Source organism: Coregonus lavaretus (assembly GCF_964263955.1).
Source record: "Coregonus lavaretus genome assembly, chromosome: 13".
NCBI classification, from domain to species: domain Eukaryota; kingdom Metazoa; phylum Chordata; class Actinopteri; order Salmoniformes; family Salmonidae; genus Coregonus; species Coregonus lavaretus.
Window position 1 is genome coordinate 466,787 of NC_140000.1, and position 15,172 is coordinate 481,958.

Genomic DNA, 15,172 nt, shown 5'->3' on the forward strand with positions numbered 1-15,172 from the left:
GTTGTAGTGCAGTATGCTAACTATAGACTAATAATTACCACATGTTGTAGTGCAGTATGCTACTATAGACTAATAATTACCACATGTTGTAGTGCAGTATGCTAACTATAGACTAATAATTACCACATGTTGTAGTGCAGTATGCTATCTATAGACTAATAATTACCACATGGTGTAGTGCAGTATGCTAACTATAGACTAATAATTACCACATGTTGTAGTGCAGTATGCTAACTATAGACTAATAATTACCACATGTTGTAGTGCAGTATGCTAACTATAGACTAATAATTACCACATGGTGTATTGCAGTATGCTATCTATAGACTAATAATTACCACATGTTGTAGTGCAGTATGCTAACTATAGACTCATAATTACCACATGTTGTAGTGCAGTATGCTAACTATAGACTAATAATTACCACATGTTGTAGTGCAGTATGCTAACTATAGACTAATAATTACCACATGTTGTAGTGCAGTATGCTAACTATAGACTAATAATTACCACATGTTGTAGTGCAGTATGCTAACTATAGACTAATAATTACCACATGTTGTAGTGCAGTATGCTAACTATAGACTAATAATTACCACATGTTGTAGTGCAGTATGCTAACTATAGACTCATAATTACCACATGTTGTAGTGCAGTATGCTAACTATAGACTAATAATTACCACATGTTGTAGTGCAGTATGCTAACTATAGACTAATAATTACCACATGTTGTAGTGCAGTATGCTAACTATAGACTCATAATTACCACATGTTGTAGTGCAGTATGCTAACTTTAGACTAATAATTACCACATGTTGTAGTGCAGTATGCTAACTATAGACTAATAATTACCACATGTTGTAGTGCAGTATGCTAACTATAGACTAATAATTACCACATGTTGTAGTGCAGTATGCTAACTATAGACTAATAATTACCACATGTTGTAGTGCAGTATGCTAACTATAGACTCATAATTACCACATGTTGTAGTGCAGTATGCTAACTTTAGACTAATAATTACCACATGTTGTAGTGCAGTATGCTAACTATAGACTAATAATTACCACATGTTGTAGTGCAGTATGCTATCTATAGACTAATAAATCCACCTCAGCCAGGATGTTCAACTTCACACATGATTCCATCACAGGACGTTCAGCATGACCAACAGGACAACAGGACAGTAGAACACACTTCCTAATTCCGCGGATTCTGCTCCCATTGTCCATGGGGCTGTGTGAGTGCCTATGTCAAAGACCTCTGCACCTCATACCCCCACAGCTTCCCCTCTCCCCTCACCCCCCCATCCCCCCATCCCCTCACCCCTGGACGGGCACATGGTCTTACCTCGTGTGCTGGTGGCCAGGTCAGCCACTTTCTGAAAGGCATCCAGGAACGCTGCAGCTGCAACCACCGTTGCCCTGAAAACAGAAACAGAAGCAGAACCCAGCTGGTCACGCTTTGGCCCTCATTTAAACTACCCTTAACTGAACTGAACACACATGTACCGACCGACCGGGCACATGATTAGCCATGGGGCAGCGTCCCAAATGGCACCCTATTCCCTGTGGTGCAGTACCATACAAAAGTAGTACACTTTAGGGAATGGGGTGCCATTTGGGCCGTAAATACGGTTGGACCTGGTTCAAGCAGTTAGCTATCTCTATCGGAGATCGACTGTTGTTTCAAGGGAAATGGGCAGGGGTTGCTAGTGATTATAGTGTTATTAGACCTATACTGTTAGCTGACGTTCATTCACAACAACACAATAAGAATGTGGTTTCCTTTGTAGACAGACACGGGTCTCACTTTAACATCTCTATTAACGGCCCTTCATGACCATGATAACAGGCATAGATCGGCCTACAGCATTTCTTCATGGTAGAACTATCAGTCCGAATGGCTAAGCTGTTAAAATGTTTGGAATGTCTTGTCTGGCTTTCAGTGTGTGGAAAGGACCCGTCTGAAATCTCGGTAGCTCATCAAGAGTCACAGCGCTTTGACTGCTGAGGTGCGTCACGTGATTAAAAGATCTCAGGGTTAGGGTTAGTGAGACGTAGGCAGGGCTGTTAACTGGTCTTGGATCTCATCTACCTGGGATGGGAGTACTGTCAGTCTCCAGGCTATGTGACGCAAACAAAACCAGAAGCCGTAGACGATCCAAACACACTACAGACGGAACACAGAACATCCCTCTGGAACGCTGAGAACAGTGACAGCAGGTGACGTAGAGGCGTCAACACAAGTGTCCGACAGACCAGTAAGGCATGCCCAGGGCGTAGCTGATGATAGCACTGACAGTAGGCGAAGCAGATCTGTAAACATTGTTTCTGCGTGCCATCTTAGCGTGCCAAGGACTTACGCAGCTCTGTTTTGGTCAAAAACATACGTTCAGTACAACTGTGTCCCAAATGGCAACCGATCCCCTACATGGTCCACTTCTTTTGACCAGGGCCTACACTAGATCTGTGTGGTTGGACAACATAGTCTACAGCACAGGTCACACAGAGGCCATGGAGAAGTGGCAATATTGACTGTCCTATATAGTGCACTACTCTTATGGGCTCTGGTCAAATCTAGTGCCCTATATAGGGAATAGGGTGCCATTTGGGACGTACAGTCTGTCCCAGAACAACAGAATTCTTTATCAACTTAAAAGTTATACGTCTGAAGTCAAATGACTAAGATACGTTTGACAGTGAATGAACAATACTGCCCTTATCAACCTGTAATGATATTACAACAGACTGTGGTGTGGCGAGTTGGAGCTAACCACTAGACACAAGGGTGTGTTGCTAGTCTCTGGCGGAAAAATACACACACACACACACACACCCGCCCGCCGGCCCGCCCACGCACACACACACACACACACACACACCCGCCCGCCGGCCCGCCCACGCACACACACACACACACACACACACAGAAAAACATACAGACACACACTCTACTACTGTCCTACATAACTCCCCTCCCCTGGTAGGTACCGGTCCTACATAACTCCCCTCCCCTGGTAGGTACCGGTCCTACATAACTCCCCTCCCCTGGTAGGTACCGGTCCTACATAACTCCCCTCTCCTGGTAGGTACCGGTCCAACATAACTCCCCTCCCCTGGTAGGTACCGGTCCTACATAACTCCCCTCCCCTGGTAGGTACCGGTCCTACATAACTCCCCTCCCCTGGTAGGTACCGGTCCTACATAACTCCCCTCCCCTGGTAGGTACCGGTCCTACATAACTCCCCTCCCCTGGTAGGTACCGGTCCTACATAACTCCCCTCCCCTGGTAGGTACCGGTCCTACATAACTCCCCTCCCCTGGTAGGTACCGGTCCTACATAACTCCCCTCCCCTGGTAGGTACCGGTCCTACATAACTCCCCTCCCCTGGTAGGTACCGGTCCTACATAACTCCCCTCCCCTGGTAGGTACCGGTCCTACATAACTCCCCTCCCCTGGTAGGTACCGGTCCAACATAACTCCCCTCCCCTGGTAGGTACTGCAGCGGTAAGCAGCCTGACAATGAAACATTACATTTCCCTCTTCTCTCGAATTTTTGTCCTACTTCAAGTATCTGCAAGTAGCCTAAACTCTGCATGGCACCGAAAGTCTGCGCCCCAGATGGCACACCCTATTTCCCTTTATAGTGCACTACTTTTAACCAGAGCTCTATAGAGTCTCTTGTCAAAAGTAGTGCACTATATAGGGAATAGGGGGTGCCATCTGGGACGCACTCCAATTCTCCATGGCTCTTTTCTCAGAAGTAACAGTAATGTCTTCTTCACTCCTTGCTGTTCCTGTCTTCTTTTAGCATCTGGATAACCAACCAGAAAGAAAGGGTGAGTCCCAAATAGCACCCTATTCCCTATGCGGCTCTGGTTAGAGGTCCCCTGTAGTTCAGTTGGTAGAGCGTGGCGCTTGCAACGCCAGGGTTGTGGGTTCGATTCCCACGGGGGGCCAGAATGAGGAAGAAAAAAAAAATGTATGCACTCACTAACTGTAAGTCGCTCTGGATAAGAGCGTCTGCTAAATGAAAAAAAAAATTATACAAAAAAGAGGTAGTGCACTATAAAAGGAATAGTGTGCCGTTTGGGACACACTTTACATTTGAACCCCAAATACGGAGTGATATGCTATTTAAGCCCAGCCTGACCCATGTTCAATGTTTAGCTGAACATGGATATGAAAACTAGGGAGGAACGGGCTGAAAGTCTGAAATGGACTGTGGGATCTCTGATCCATCTAGGAAAGGACAGGCATGTTAGAGTAAGTCTGCAACCCAAATGACACCCTGTTCCCTATATAGTCCTTTACTTTCCACCAGGACCCATTGGGCTCTGGTCAAAAGTAGGGAATAGTGTGTAATTTGGGACGTGCCCATATTGTGATTAGACAGTAATACACGCCAACCGACATTTTCTGAAACATTGTGTTGGGTGAAGTTGTAAAAAACAGTTGTGGGAAGAAAATACCATATTTTGCCCCAAAAAGCAACGGATGGCTTAAAAACTATAATTAGATAACTTCCTAGAAGGCAGTGTGGAAGAGGAGAGCTAAATTACAGAGCACTTAACCCTACCCTAACATCATTACAGAGACAGACATGCAGCCTGCCCTCCGATTCTACCCAGCAGAGATCACCAGAGGTGGGTAGAGGTAGTAGCTAGACTGGGGGTGGGTTTAGTGGGACATCTCAGCCCTCAAACCAACAGACTCAGAGAGGACAATGGAGCAGAACTAGACCCTAAACTGTTTCTTATTTTCCTTATAGAGGCATCCATCCTGTTGTTATTATTTTTGTTTGTACTTTTACCCCTTTTTTGTGATATCCCAAATTGGTAGTTACAGTCTTGTCCCATCGCTGCAACTCCCCTACGGACTCAGGAGAGGCGAAGGTCGAGAGCCATGCGTCCTCCGAAACACGACCCTGCCAAGCCGCACTGCTTCTTGACACACTGCTCGCTTCACCCGGAAGCCAGCCGCACCAATGTGTCAGAGGAAACACCGTCCAGCTGGTGACCGAAGTCAGCTTGCAGGCGCCCGGCCCGCCACAAGGTGTCGTTAGAGCGCGATGGGAAAAGGAAATCCCGGCCGGCCAAACCCTCCCCTAACCAGGACGACGCTGAACCAATTGTGCGCCGCCTCATGGGGTCTCCCCGTCACGGCTGGCTTCGACACAGCCTGGGATCGAACCCGGGTCTGTAGTGACGCCTCAAGCGCTGCGATGCAGTGCCTTAGACCGATGCGCCGCTCGGGAGGACATCCATCCTGTTACAGCCACAGCTGCCCTACAATTCCACCCAGACACAGCAAAGATCACAGAGACCTGCACTTCAGTGGCTGGTATGGGGGTTAGGGGGTTCAGGCTTAGGTGGGACCTGCACTTCAGTGGCTGGTATGGGGGTTAGGGGGTTCAGGCTTAGGTGGGTCAATCCTTCAGCAACCCCTCAGCACTCAGACTAACAGACTCAGCACAGAGAACAATGGAGTAGGCCTAGACCCTACACTATTAGTAACTACACTGTAGTTAACCACAGCTGCCCTACACCATTAGTAACTACACTGTAGTTCAACCACAGCTGCCCTACAATTCCACCCGGTACAGATCTCAGATAGGTGGGTAGAGGTTGGGGATTAGGGGGGGTGGAGCCAATAATGATGGACAGTTGGAGACAGCTCTTTTCTAGGACTTATCCTACAGCATGAGACTTATTGGACAGCTCATTTTCTTTAGGCCCAACCCTTTTGGACCAAGTCTGACTATACAAAACCAATTTAAAATATGCATGGTCCTGACTGTGATCTTGCTAAGGGTCTACCTGTGATAATAATGAGATGGTCCTGACTGTGTTCTTGCTAAGGGTCTACCTGTGATAATAATGAGATGGTCCTGACTGTGTTCTTGTTAAGGGTCTACCTGTGATAATAATGAGATGGTCCTGACTGTGTTCTTGCTAAGGGTCTACCTGTGATAATAATGAGATGGTCCTGACTGTGTTCTTGTTAAGGGTCTACCTGTGATAATAATGAGATGGTCCTGACTGTGTTCTTGTTAAGGGTCTACCTGTGATAATAATGAGATGGTCCTGACTGTGATCTTGTTAAGGGTCTACCTGTGATAATAATGAGATGGTCCTGACTGTGATCTTGCTAAGGGTCTACCTGTGATAATAATGAGATGGTCCTGACTGTGTTCTTGTTAAGGGTCTACCTGTGATAATAATGAGATGGTCCTGACTGTGTTCTTGCTAAGGGTCTACCTGTGATAATAATGAGATGGTCCTGACTGTGTTCTTGTTAAGGGTCTACCTGTGATAATAATGAGATGGTCCTGACTGTGTTCTTGTTAAGGGTCTACCTGTGATAATAATGAGATGGTCCTGACTGTGTTCTTGCTAAGGGTCTACCTGTGATAATAATGAGATGGTCCTGACTGTGTTCTTGCTAAGGGTCTACCTGTGATAATAATGAGATGGTCCTGACTGTGATCTTGTTAAGGGTCTACCTGTGATAATAATGAGATGGTCCTGACTGTGTTCTTGTTAAGGGTCTACCTGTGATAATAATGAGATGGTCCTGACTGTGTTCTTGCTAAGGGTCTACCTGTGATAATAATGAGATGGTCCTGACTGTGATCTTGTTAAGGGTCTACCTGTGATAATAATGAGATGGTCCTGACTGTGTTCTTGTTAAGGGTCTACCTGTGATAATAATGAGATGGTCCTGACTGTGATCTTGCTAAGGGTCTACCTGTGATAATAATGAGATGGTCCTGACTGTGATCTTGCTAAGGGTCTACCTGTGATAATAATGAGATGGTCCTGACTGTGATCTTGTTAAGGGTCTACCTGTGATAATAATGAGATGGTCCTGACTGTTAATGAGATGGTCCTGACTGTGTTCTTGCTAAGGGTCTACCTGTGATAATAATGAGATGGTCCTGACTGTGATCTTGTTAAGGGTCTACCTGTGATAATAATGAGATGGTCCTGACTGTGTTCTTGCTAAGGGTCTACCTGTGATAATAATGAGATGGTCCTGACTGTGTTCTTGTTAAGGGTCTACCTGTGATAATAATGAGATGGTCCTGACGGTGTTCTTGTTAAGGGTCTACCTGTGATAATAATGAGGACTCACCTGAGTTGAGACTGTAGTTTTCCAGCCTTGCTGATAAAGTCTTCCCAGATGGGGTAGCTGCTCTGTGGAAACAAACACAAAGTACAGGAACATCAGAACATCTTGTTTTCCCAGAGCACAACATCTGTACAAGAACATCTGTACAGGAACATCAGAACATCTTGTTTTCCCAGAGCACAACATCTGTACAGGAAGATCAGAACATCTTGTTTTCCCAGAGCACAACATCTGTACAGGAACATCAGAACATCTTGTTTTCCCAGAGCACAACATCTGTACAGGAACATCAGAACATCTTGTTTTCCCAGAGCACAACATCTGTACAGGAACATCAGAACATCTTGTTTTCCCAGAGCACAACATCTGTACAGGAACATCAGAACATCTTGTTTTCCCAGAGCACAACATCTGTACAGGTACATCAGAACATCTTGTTTTCCCAGAGCACAACATCTGTACAGGAACATCAGAACATCTTGTTTTCCCAGAGCACAACATCTGTACAGGAACATCAGAACATCTTGTTTTCCCAGAGCACAACATCTGTACAGGAACATCAGAACATCTTGTTTTCCCAGAGCACAACATCTGTACAGGAACATCAGAACATCTTGTTTTCCCAGAGCACAACATCTGTACAGGAACATCAGAACATCTTGTTTTCCCAGAGCACAACATCTGTACAGGTACATCAGAACATCTTGTTTTCCCAGAGCACAACATCTGTACAGGAACATCAGAACATCTTGTTTTCCCAGAGCACAACATCTGTACAGGAACATCAGAACATCTTGTTTTCCCAGAGCACAACATCTGTACAGGAACATCAGAACATCTTGTTTTCCCAGAGCACAACATCTGTACAGGAACATCAGAACATCTTGTTTTCCCAGAGCACAACATCTGTACAGGAACATCAGAACATCTTGTTTTCCCAGAGCACAACATCTGTACAGGAACATCAGAACATCTTGTTTTCCCAGAGCACAACATCTGTACAGGAACATCAGAACATCTTGTTTTCCCAGAGCACAACATCTGTACAGGAACATCAGAACATCATGATAACAAAACACACACACCAAAACCAACTTTTCTTTTCACCTTTATTTTACCAGGTAGTCCCATTCAGGTCAAAATACCTATTTTCCCAGGGAGACCTGATTATCAAAGTGATGATGGACTATAAAGTGTTAGACCTAACCTATTAGACTTTATATTGAGTCTGTTTTGTGAACACACAGTAATGGGCCCAGTAGTGTAATACTGAGACTATGCTGCCATCTGGGAGACTGAGGAGAAGGTCAGTAAGGATACTGAGAATATGCTGCCATCTGGGAGACTGAGGGGAAGGTCAGTAAGGATACTGAGAATATGCTGCCATCTGGGAGACTGAGGAGAAGGTCAGTAAGGATACTGAGAATATGCTGCCATCTGGGAGACTGAGGATAAGGTCAGTAAGGATACTGAGAATATGCTGCCATCTGGGAGACTGAGGAGAAGGTCAGTAATGATACTGAGAATATGCTGCCATCTGGGAGACTGAGGAGAAGGTCAGTAAGGATACTGAGAATATGCTGCCATCTGGGAGACTGAGGAGAAGGTCACTAATGATACTGAGAATATGCTGCCATCTGGGAGACTGAGGAGAAGGTCAGTAAGGATACTGAGAATATGCTGCCATCTGGGAGACTGAGGATAAGGTCAGTAAGGATACTGAGAATATGCTGCCATCTGGGAGACTGAGGAGAAGGTCAGTAAGGATACTGAGAATATGCTGCCATCTGGGAGACTGAGGAGAAGGTCAGTAAGGATACTGAGAATATGCTGCCATCTGGGAGACTGATGAGAAGGTCAGTAAGGATACTGAGAATATGCTGCCATCTGGGAGACTGAGGAGAAGGTCAGTAAGGATACTGAGAATATGCTGCCATCTGGGAGACTGAGGAGAAGGTCAGTGAGGATACTGAGAATATGCTGCCATCTGGGAGACTGAGGAGAAGGTCAGTAAGGATACTGAGAATATGCTGCCATCTGGGAGACTGAGGATAAGGTCAGTAAGGATACTGAGAATATGCTGCCATCTGGGAGACTGAGGAGAAGGTCAGTAAGGATACTGAGAATATGCTGCCATCTGGGAGACTGAGGAGAAGGTCAGTAAGGATACTGAGAATATGCTGCCATCTGGGAGACTGAGGAGAAGGTCAGTAAGGATACTGAGAATATGCTGCCATCCGGGAGACTGAGGAGAAGGTCAGTAAGGATACTGAGAATATGCTGCCATCTGGGAGACTGAGGAGAAGGTCAGTAAGGATACTGAGAATATGCTGCCATCTGGGAGACTGAGGAGAAGGTCAGTAAGGATACTGAGAATATGCTGCCATCTGGGAGACTGAGGAGAAGGTCAGTAAGGATACTGAGAATATGCTGCCATCTGGGAGACTGAGGAGAAGGTCAGTAAGGATACTGAGAATATGCTGCCATCTGGGAGACTGAGGAGAAGGTCAGTAAGGATACTGAGAATATGCTGCCATCTGGGAGACTGAGGAGAAGGTCAGTAAGGATACTGAGAATATGCTGCCATCTGGGAGACTGAGGAGAAGGTCAGTAAGGATACTGAGAATATGCTGCCATCTGGGAGACTGAGGAGAAGGTCAGTAAGGATACTGAGAATATGCTGCCATCTGGGAGACTGAGGAGAAGGTAATTAAGGATGATGAGTCTGACATTGATTTGTAGCATTAGTGACCTTAGGAATGTCACCCTGTGCAACACTATACCTCCATAGAGAGAGAGGAGAGAGAAAGAGAGAGAGAGAGAGACACACACACAAACACAGCTCCTTTGCATCAGCAACTGATTAATATTTCAAGAGCCTTGAAGGCAGAGACCCCCAGCTGAACAATAACCTAGATACCCACAGCAACAGCAACAATAGGTTCAGACGTGAAAAATATAGATTGTATAGCATAACACCGCATTTGACATTTGAAGAAAACATTGCCTCATCCAAGTATAACTTCATTTCTAGTATTTTTGTTTGACCCAATACACTTCAGTCGATAAGCTTCATAGCTCGCAGTAGCCATGACATGATGATGCATGCCTTGTCAATATCTGGAGCAACTGTCCAAAAAAAAACTGACAGCCAGGTAACGTTATCTACTTAGCTAACTAACTAACTAACCTTAGTGGCCATTCCTCCAGAACAGGTAACTGAATGAGTTAATATGGAGTTAGATAAGTAGCTATTAGCTATCTATCTATCTAGGTTAAGTACACTGTTATAAACAAAAATTATTCAGAACTGATAGGTTTGACTTACTTTCATGTCGCCTATCACACTTTGGAAAAGTCCCCCCAGCGCACTACATTCTTTCTCAATAACAGCCTCCATTTTTCTGGACAACTGAGTGCCGGTCAGTCTCACGGTCAAGCTTCTGAAGAGTTGAAAGAAACCTCGGCTATTTGAATACAAAACCTCGGCTATTTAAATCAAATAATCAATCCTTTTCGCTTTAGTTAACTATTCCCCGAACGAGTGAAACAACCTTGACTTGATGCAGAAAATAAAATAAAATAAACCCGCTCCAGCCTGTAGCTTGATCCGCTCAGTCAAAAGCTATCGGACAAGAGGTGAGACCGAGTGAAGAATAGTCGCCGACGAGATTTAAAACCCAATCGCTTCTCCACTCACGGTCCATGGTTCCCCAAATGACACCATCCCGAAACGTATTTAATACAACATGTATAGTTATAGATCCGATAGGCTCTGGATATTCAACGTAAACAACTAAATGATCTACACAAGCAAATTCCAACACAGCTCCGTCTCAGAAGCTCAACGCATTACAACGCAATTTCAACTGGTAGTCCGGAGTCTAGGAGAATATCTCAATATGGACATAGTCCTCGCGTCCTCTCTGCTCTCTCCTCCTCTCCTTCTCAAAACCCATTGGAGGAGGATGTCAGAGGGGCGGGACTTCTGTCTTTCTCATCCAATGGGTTTTGAGAAGGAGACGAGGAGACGAGTTGAGCGCAGAGAGGACGCGAGGAGTATACTTTCTTCCCTAAAGGTACAGAGCGTGTCCCCGAATAGCGAAATGCCCCGCCTTCTGAATTTGACGAGTGTGTTGGCTTCTTGCCTTTTGCTCGAGATAGAATCAGTCAGAAGTACCTTTTATAAACTATCTTTCTCAACTCGGGGGCGGCAGGTAGCTTAGTGGGTAAGAGCGTTGTGCCAGTAACCGAAAGGTCGCTGGTTCTAATCCCCGAGCCGACTAGGTGAAAAATCTGTCGATGTGCCCTTGAGCAAGGCACTTAACCCTAATTGCTCCTGTAAGTCGCTCTGGATAAGAGCGTCTGCTAAATAAAAAAATTATAAAAATTATTATAATTATAATTATACAATTATAACTCATCATAACTGCTATCTAAAACGGTAGAGAAAATTGGATCCGATTTAGCAACAAAATTGTTCATGGAAATCTAAAAAACACTATATACACACTCACTCACACACACTAACTACACTGACACTCTCACACTAAACCCACACACATTCACTTACACTACTGCCGCGTTCAAAACAACTGGGTACTCTGAAAAATACCAGGTCAAATCATGACGTCAGTGATTTTCAGGTTGGAAAGTCAGAGCTCTAGAAAGAGGCCCAGTTCCCGAGTTGGAATTCCGAGTTGGATGACCGTTCAAATCGATTTTTCCCAGTCGGAGCTCGTTTTTCTTTCCGAGTTCCCATTTGTTTTAAACGCACTGAAGTCGGGAGGTCGGACATTTCCGAGTTCCCATTTCCGAGTTCCCAGTTGTTTTGAACGCGGCATACATAGGCACACACATATACACACGTATTTACACACACATCCACGCACGCACACGCACACACACAACGCACACGTACACACGCAAACACGCACACACTCATCATATGCTGCTGCGACGCTGTTCTTTATTCTTCTTCCTATCTATCCTGACGCCTAGTCACCTCACAGTTTACCAGATGTTATAGCGGGTGCAGGGAAATGCTTATGTTTCTAGGTCCTAACAATTCAGTAAAATGTCAAACAAGTACAGAAATAATCACTTTTTTATTTTTTTATTAAGTGACTATCGTACCCCTGAACATTGATCTGGTACTGGTACTCCCTGTATATAGCTATTACCCCTGCACATTGATCTGGTACTGGTACTCCCTGTATATAGCTATTACCCCTGCACATTGATCTGGTACTGGTTCTCCCTGTATATAGCTATTACCCCTGCACATTGATCTAGTACTGGTTCTCCCTGTATATAGCTATTACCCCTGCACATTGATCTAGTACTGGTTCTCCCTGTATATAGCTATTACCCCTGCACATTGATCTGGTACTGGTTCTCCCTGTATATAGCTATTACCCCTGCACATTGATCTAGTACTGGTTCTCCCTGTATATAGCTATTAGCCCTGAACATTGATCTGGTACTGGTACTTCCTGTTAATAGCTATTAGCCCTGCACCGTGATCTGGTACTGGTACTTCCTGTATATAGCATCACTCTTGTGTATTTTATTCCTCTTCGTCTTGTGTTAATATTCTTATTTTTTCTTTGTGTTGTTTTGTTTAACTCTGCATCATTGGGAAGGGCGCTTAAATAAGCATTTCACGGTAACGTCTAAACCCGTTGTATTCGGCGCATGTGACAAATACTATTTTATTTTATCAAACCTGATTATGACTTGAGCAAAATGTAGAGACGAGGGCAACAACATGAACAAGCGTGTGGTCCTGAGCGAGCGCTCATTGTTCCGATTTGAAGGGGTCTAGTGACATCTAGTGGCCAACACATGCATAGCAAGTGAGGTGGTTTATGGAAACACAATTTCACCTGTATTTGGAAAACAAAATAAAAGTGGGAAAAAGTAAAAATGTGTAGGAGTTGGGGAAAAAATCAGGACAAACATTTTGCAAGGCATGAGGTTTCCCCAAGACTAATGGTTTGTCTGGATTGGCTAATTTCAGACAAATAAAACTAGTGCTTGTCTCCCTTCACCAGGAGATGTCTCCCTAGCCCTTGAAAATGAGCTAGTCACTTGTGCAATCCGTGATCCTTGGGACGTCCATACCCTAAACCCTAACCTTAACCCCTACCCTACCCTTACCTAACCTTAACCATAACCTTTGGTATTTGGTGTTTTATTAGGATCCCCATTAGCTGTTGAGAAAGCAGCAGCTACTCTTCCTGGGGTCCACACAGAACATGAAACATGACATAATACAGAACATTAATAGACAGTTTAAGGACAGAACTACATCAACACCTTAACCCTTACCTTAACCATTTTAAATATCAACTTCAACGGGGTGACGTCAGAGTTGGGACATCCCAAGGATTCCATTTAGACTTGTACCTTGAACATGTCTCATATTACACAAAACGTTTGAAGACATTACATTTATACACATTAGGCTACATAATGTGACTTTTCTATGTATACAACATGTATTACACAGGTCAAAATGTACATTGAAAATCCAATGATATTGGAGTCAAACTAAACAGGACGTCTATTAGACTGAACAGGTGGCGTAGACCTATTCATGGAAAGCAGAAGCAGTTAGCTTGTCTGTCTAGACTGAGACAGATTGCAGGCTGTTGAAAGAGAGTGTGAGGTAACAGGACTACTGTAACTGAACTAACAGAACTCACACAAATGGCACCCTATTGAGACTATGCTGCCATCTGGTCCTCCTCTAGGGGGTAGCTGGTCCTCCTCTAGGGGGGTAGCTGGTCCTCCTCCAGGGGGTAGCTGGTCCTCCTCTAGGGGGGTAGCTGGTCCTCCTCTAGGGGGTAGCTGGTCCTCCTCTAGGGGGTAGCTGGTCCTCCTCCAGGGGGTAGCTGGTCCTCCTCTAGGGGGGTAGCTGGTCCTCCTCTAGGGGGTAGCTGGTCCTCCTCTAGGTAGGTAGCTGGTCCTCCTCTAGGGGGGTAGCTGGTCCTCCTCTAGGGGGTAGCTGGTCCTCCTCTAGGGGGTAGCTGGTCCTCCTCCAGGGGGTAGCTGGTCCTCCTCTAGGGGGGTAGCTGGTCCTCCTCTAGGGGGTAGCTGGTCCTCCTCTAGGTAGGTAGCTGGTCCTCCTCTAGGGGGTAGCTGGTCCTCCTCTAGGTAGGTAGCTGGTCCTCCTCTAGGGGGTAGCTGGTCCTCCTCTAGGGGGTAGCTGGTCCACCTCTAGGGGGTAGCTGGTCCTCCTCCAGGGGGTAGCTGGTCCTCCTCTAGGGGGTAGCTGGTCCTCCTCTAGGGGGGTAGCTGGTCCTCCTCTAGGGGGGTAGCTGGTCCTCCTCTAGGGGGTAGCTGGTCCACCTCTAGGGAGGTAGCTGGTCCTCCTCTAGGAGGTAGCTGGTTCTCCTCCAGGGGGTAGCTGGTCCTCCTCCAGGGGGTAGCTGGTCCTCCTCCAGGGGGTAGCTGGTCCTCCTCTAGGGGGTAGCTGGTCCACCTCTAGGAGGTAGCTGGTCCTCCTCTAGGTAGGTAGCTGGTCCTCCTCTAGGTAGGTAGCTGGTCCTCCTCTAGGGGGTAGCAGGTCCACCTCTAGGGGGTAGCTGGTCCTCCTCTAGGGGGTAGCTGGTCCACCTCTAGGTAGGTAGCTGGTCCTCCTCTAGGGGGTAGCTGGTCCTCCTCTAGGAGGTAGCTGGTCCTCCTCTAGGGGGTAGCTGGTCCACCTCTAGGGGGTAGCTGGTCCACCTCTAGGGGGTAGCAGGTCCTCCTCTAGGGGGTAGCTGGTCCTCCTCTAGGGGGTAGCTGGTCCTCCTCTAGGGGGTAGCTGGTCCTCCTCTAGGGGGTAGCAGGTCCACCTCTAGGGGGTAGCTGGTCCTCCTCTAGGGGGTAGCTGGTCCTCCTCTAGGGGGTAGCAGGTCCACCTCTAGGGGGTAGCAGGTCCACCTCTAGGGGGTAGCTGGTCCTCCTCTAGGGGGTAGCTGGTCCTCCTCTAGGGGGTAGCTGGTCCTCCTCTAGGGGGGTAGCTGGTCCTCCTCTAGGGGGTA

At 46.1% G+C, this 15,172-nt stretch overlaps 1 protein-coding gene across 1 annotated transcript in view; it reads right to left on the reverse strand.

Moving 5' to 3' along the window:
• Positions 1-11,043, reverse strand: part of LOC311139269 (uncharacterized protein) — a 71,389-nt gene extending 60,346 nt beyond the window's left edge. The window contains exons 1-3 of the mRNA XM_084174158.1: positions 10,468-11,043; positions 7,143-7,204; positions 1,353-1,426 (exon numbers count right to left, since the gene is read on the reverse strand). Coding sequence (XP_084030284.1) covers positions 1,353-1,426; positions 7,143-7,204; positions 10,468-10,539 — 208 coding nt within the window. The 5' untranslated portion in view covers positions 10,540-11,043. The remainder of the gene's footprint in view (positions 1-1,352; positions 1,427-7,142; positions 7,205-10,467) is intronic.
• Between the last annotated feature and the right edge of the window lie 4,129 nt (positions 11,044-15,172).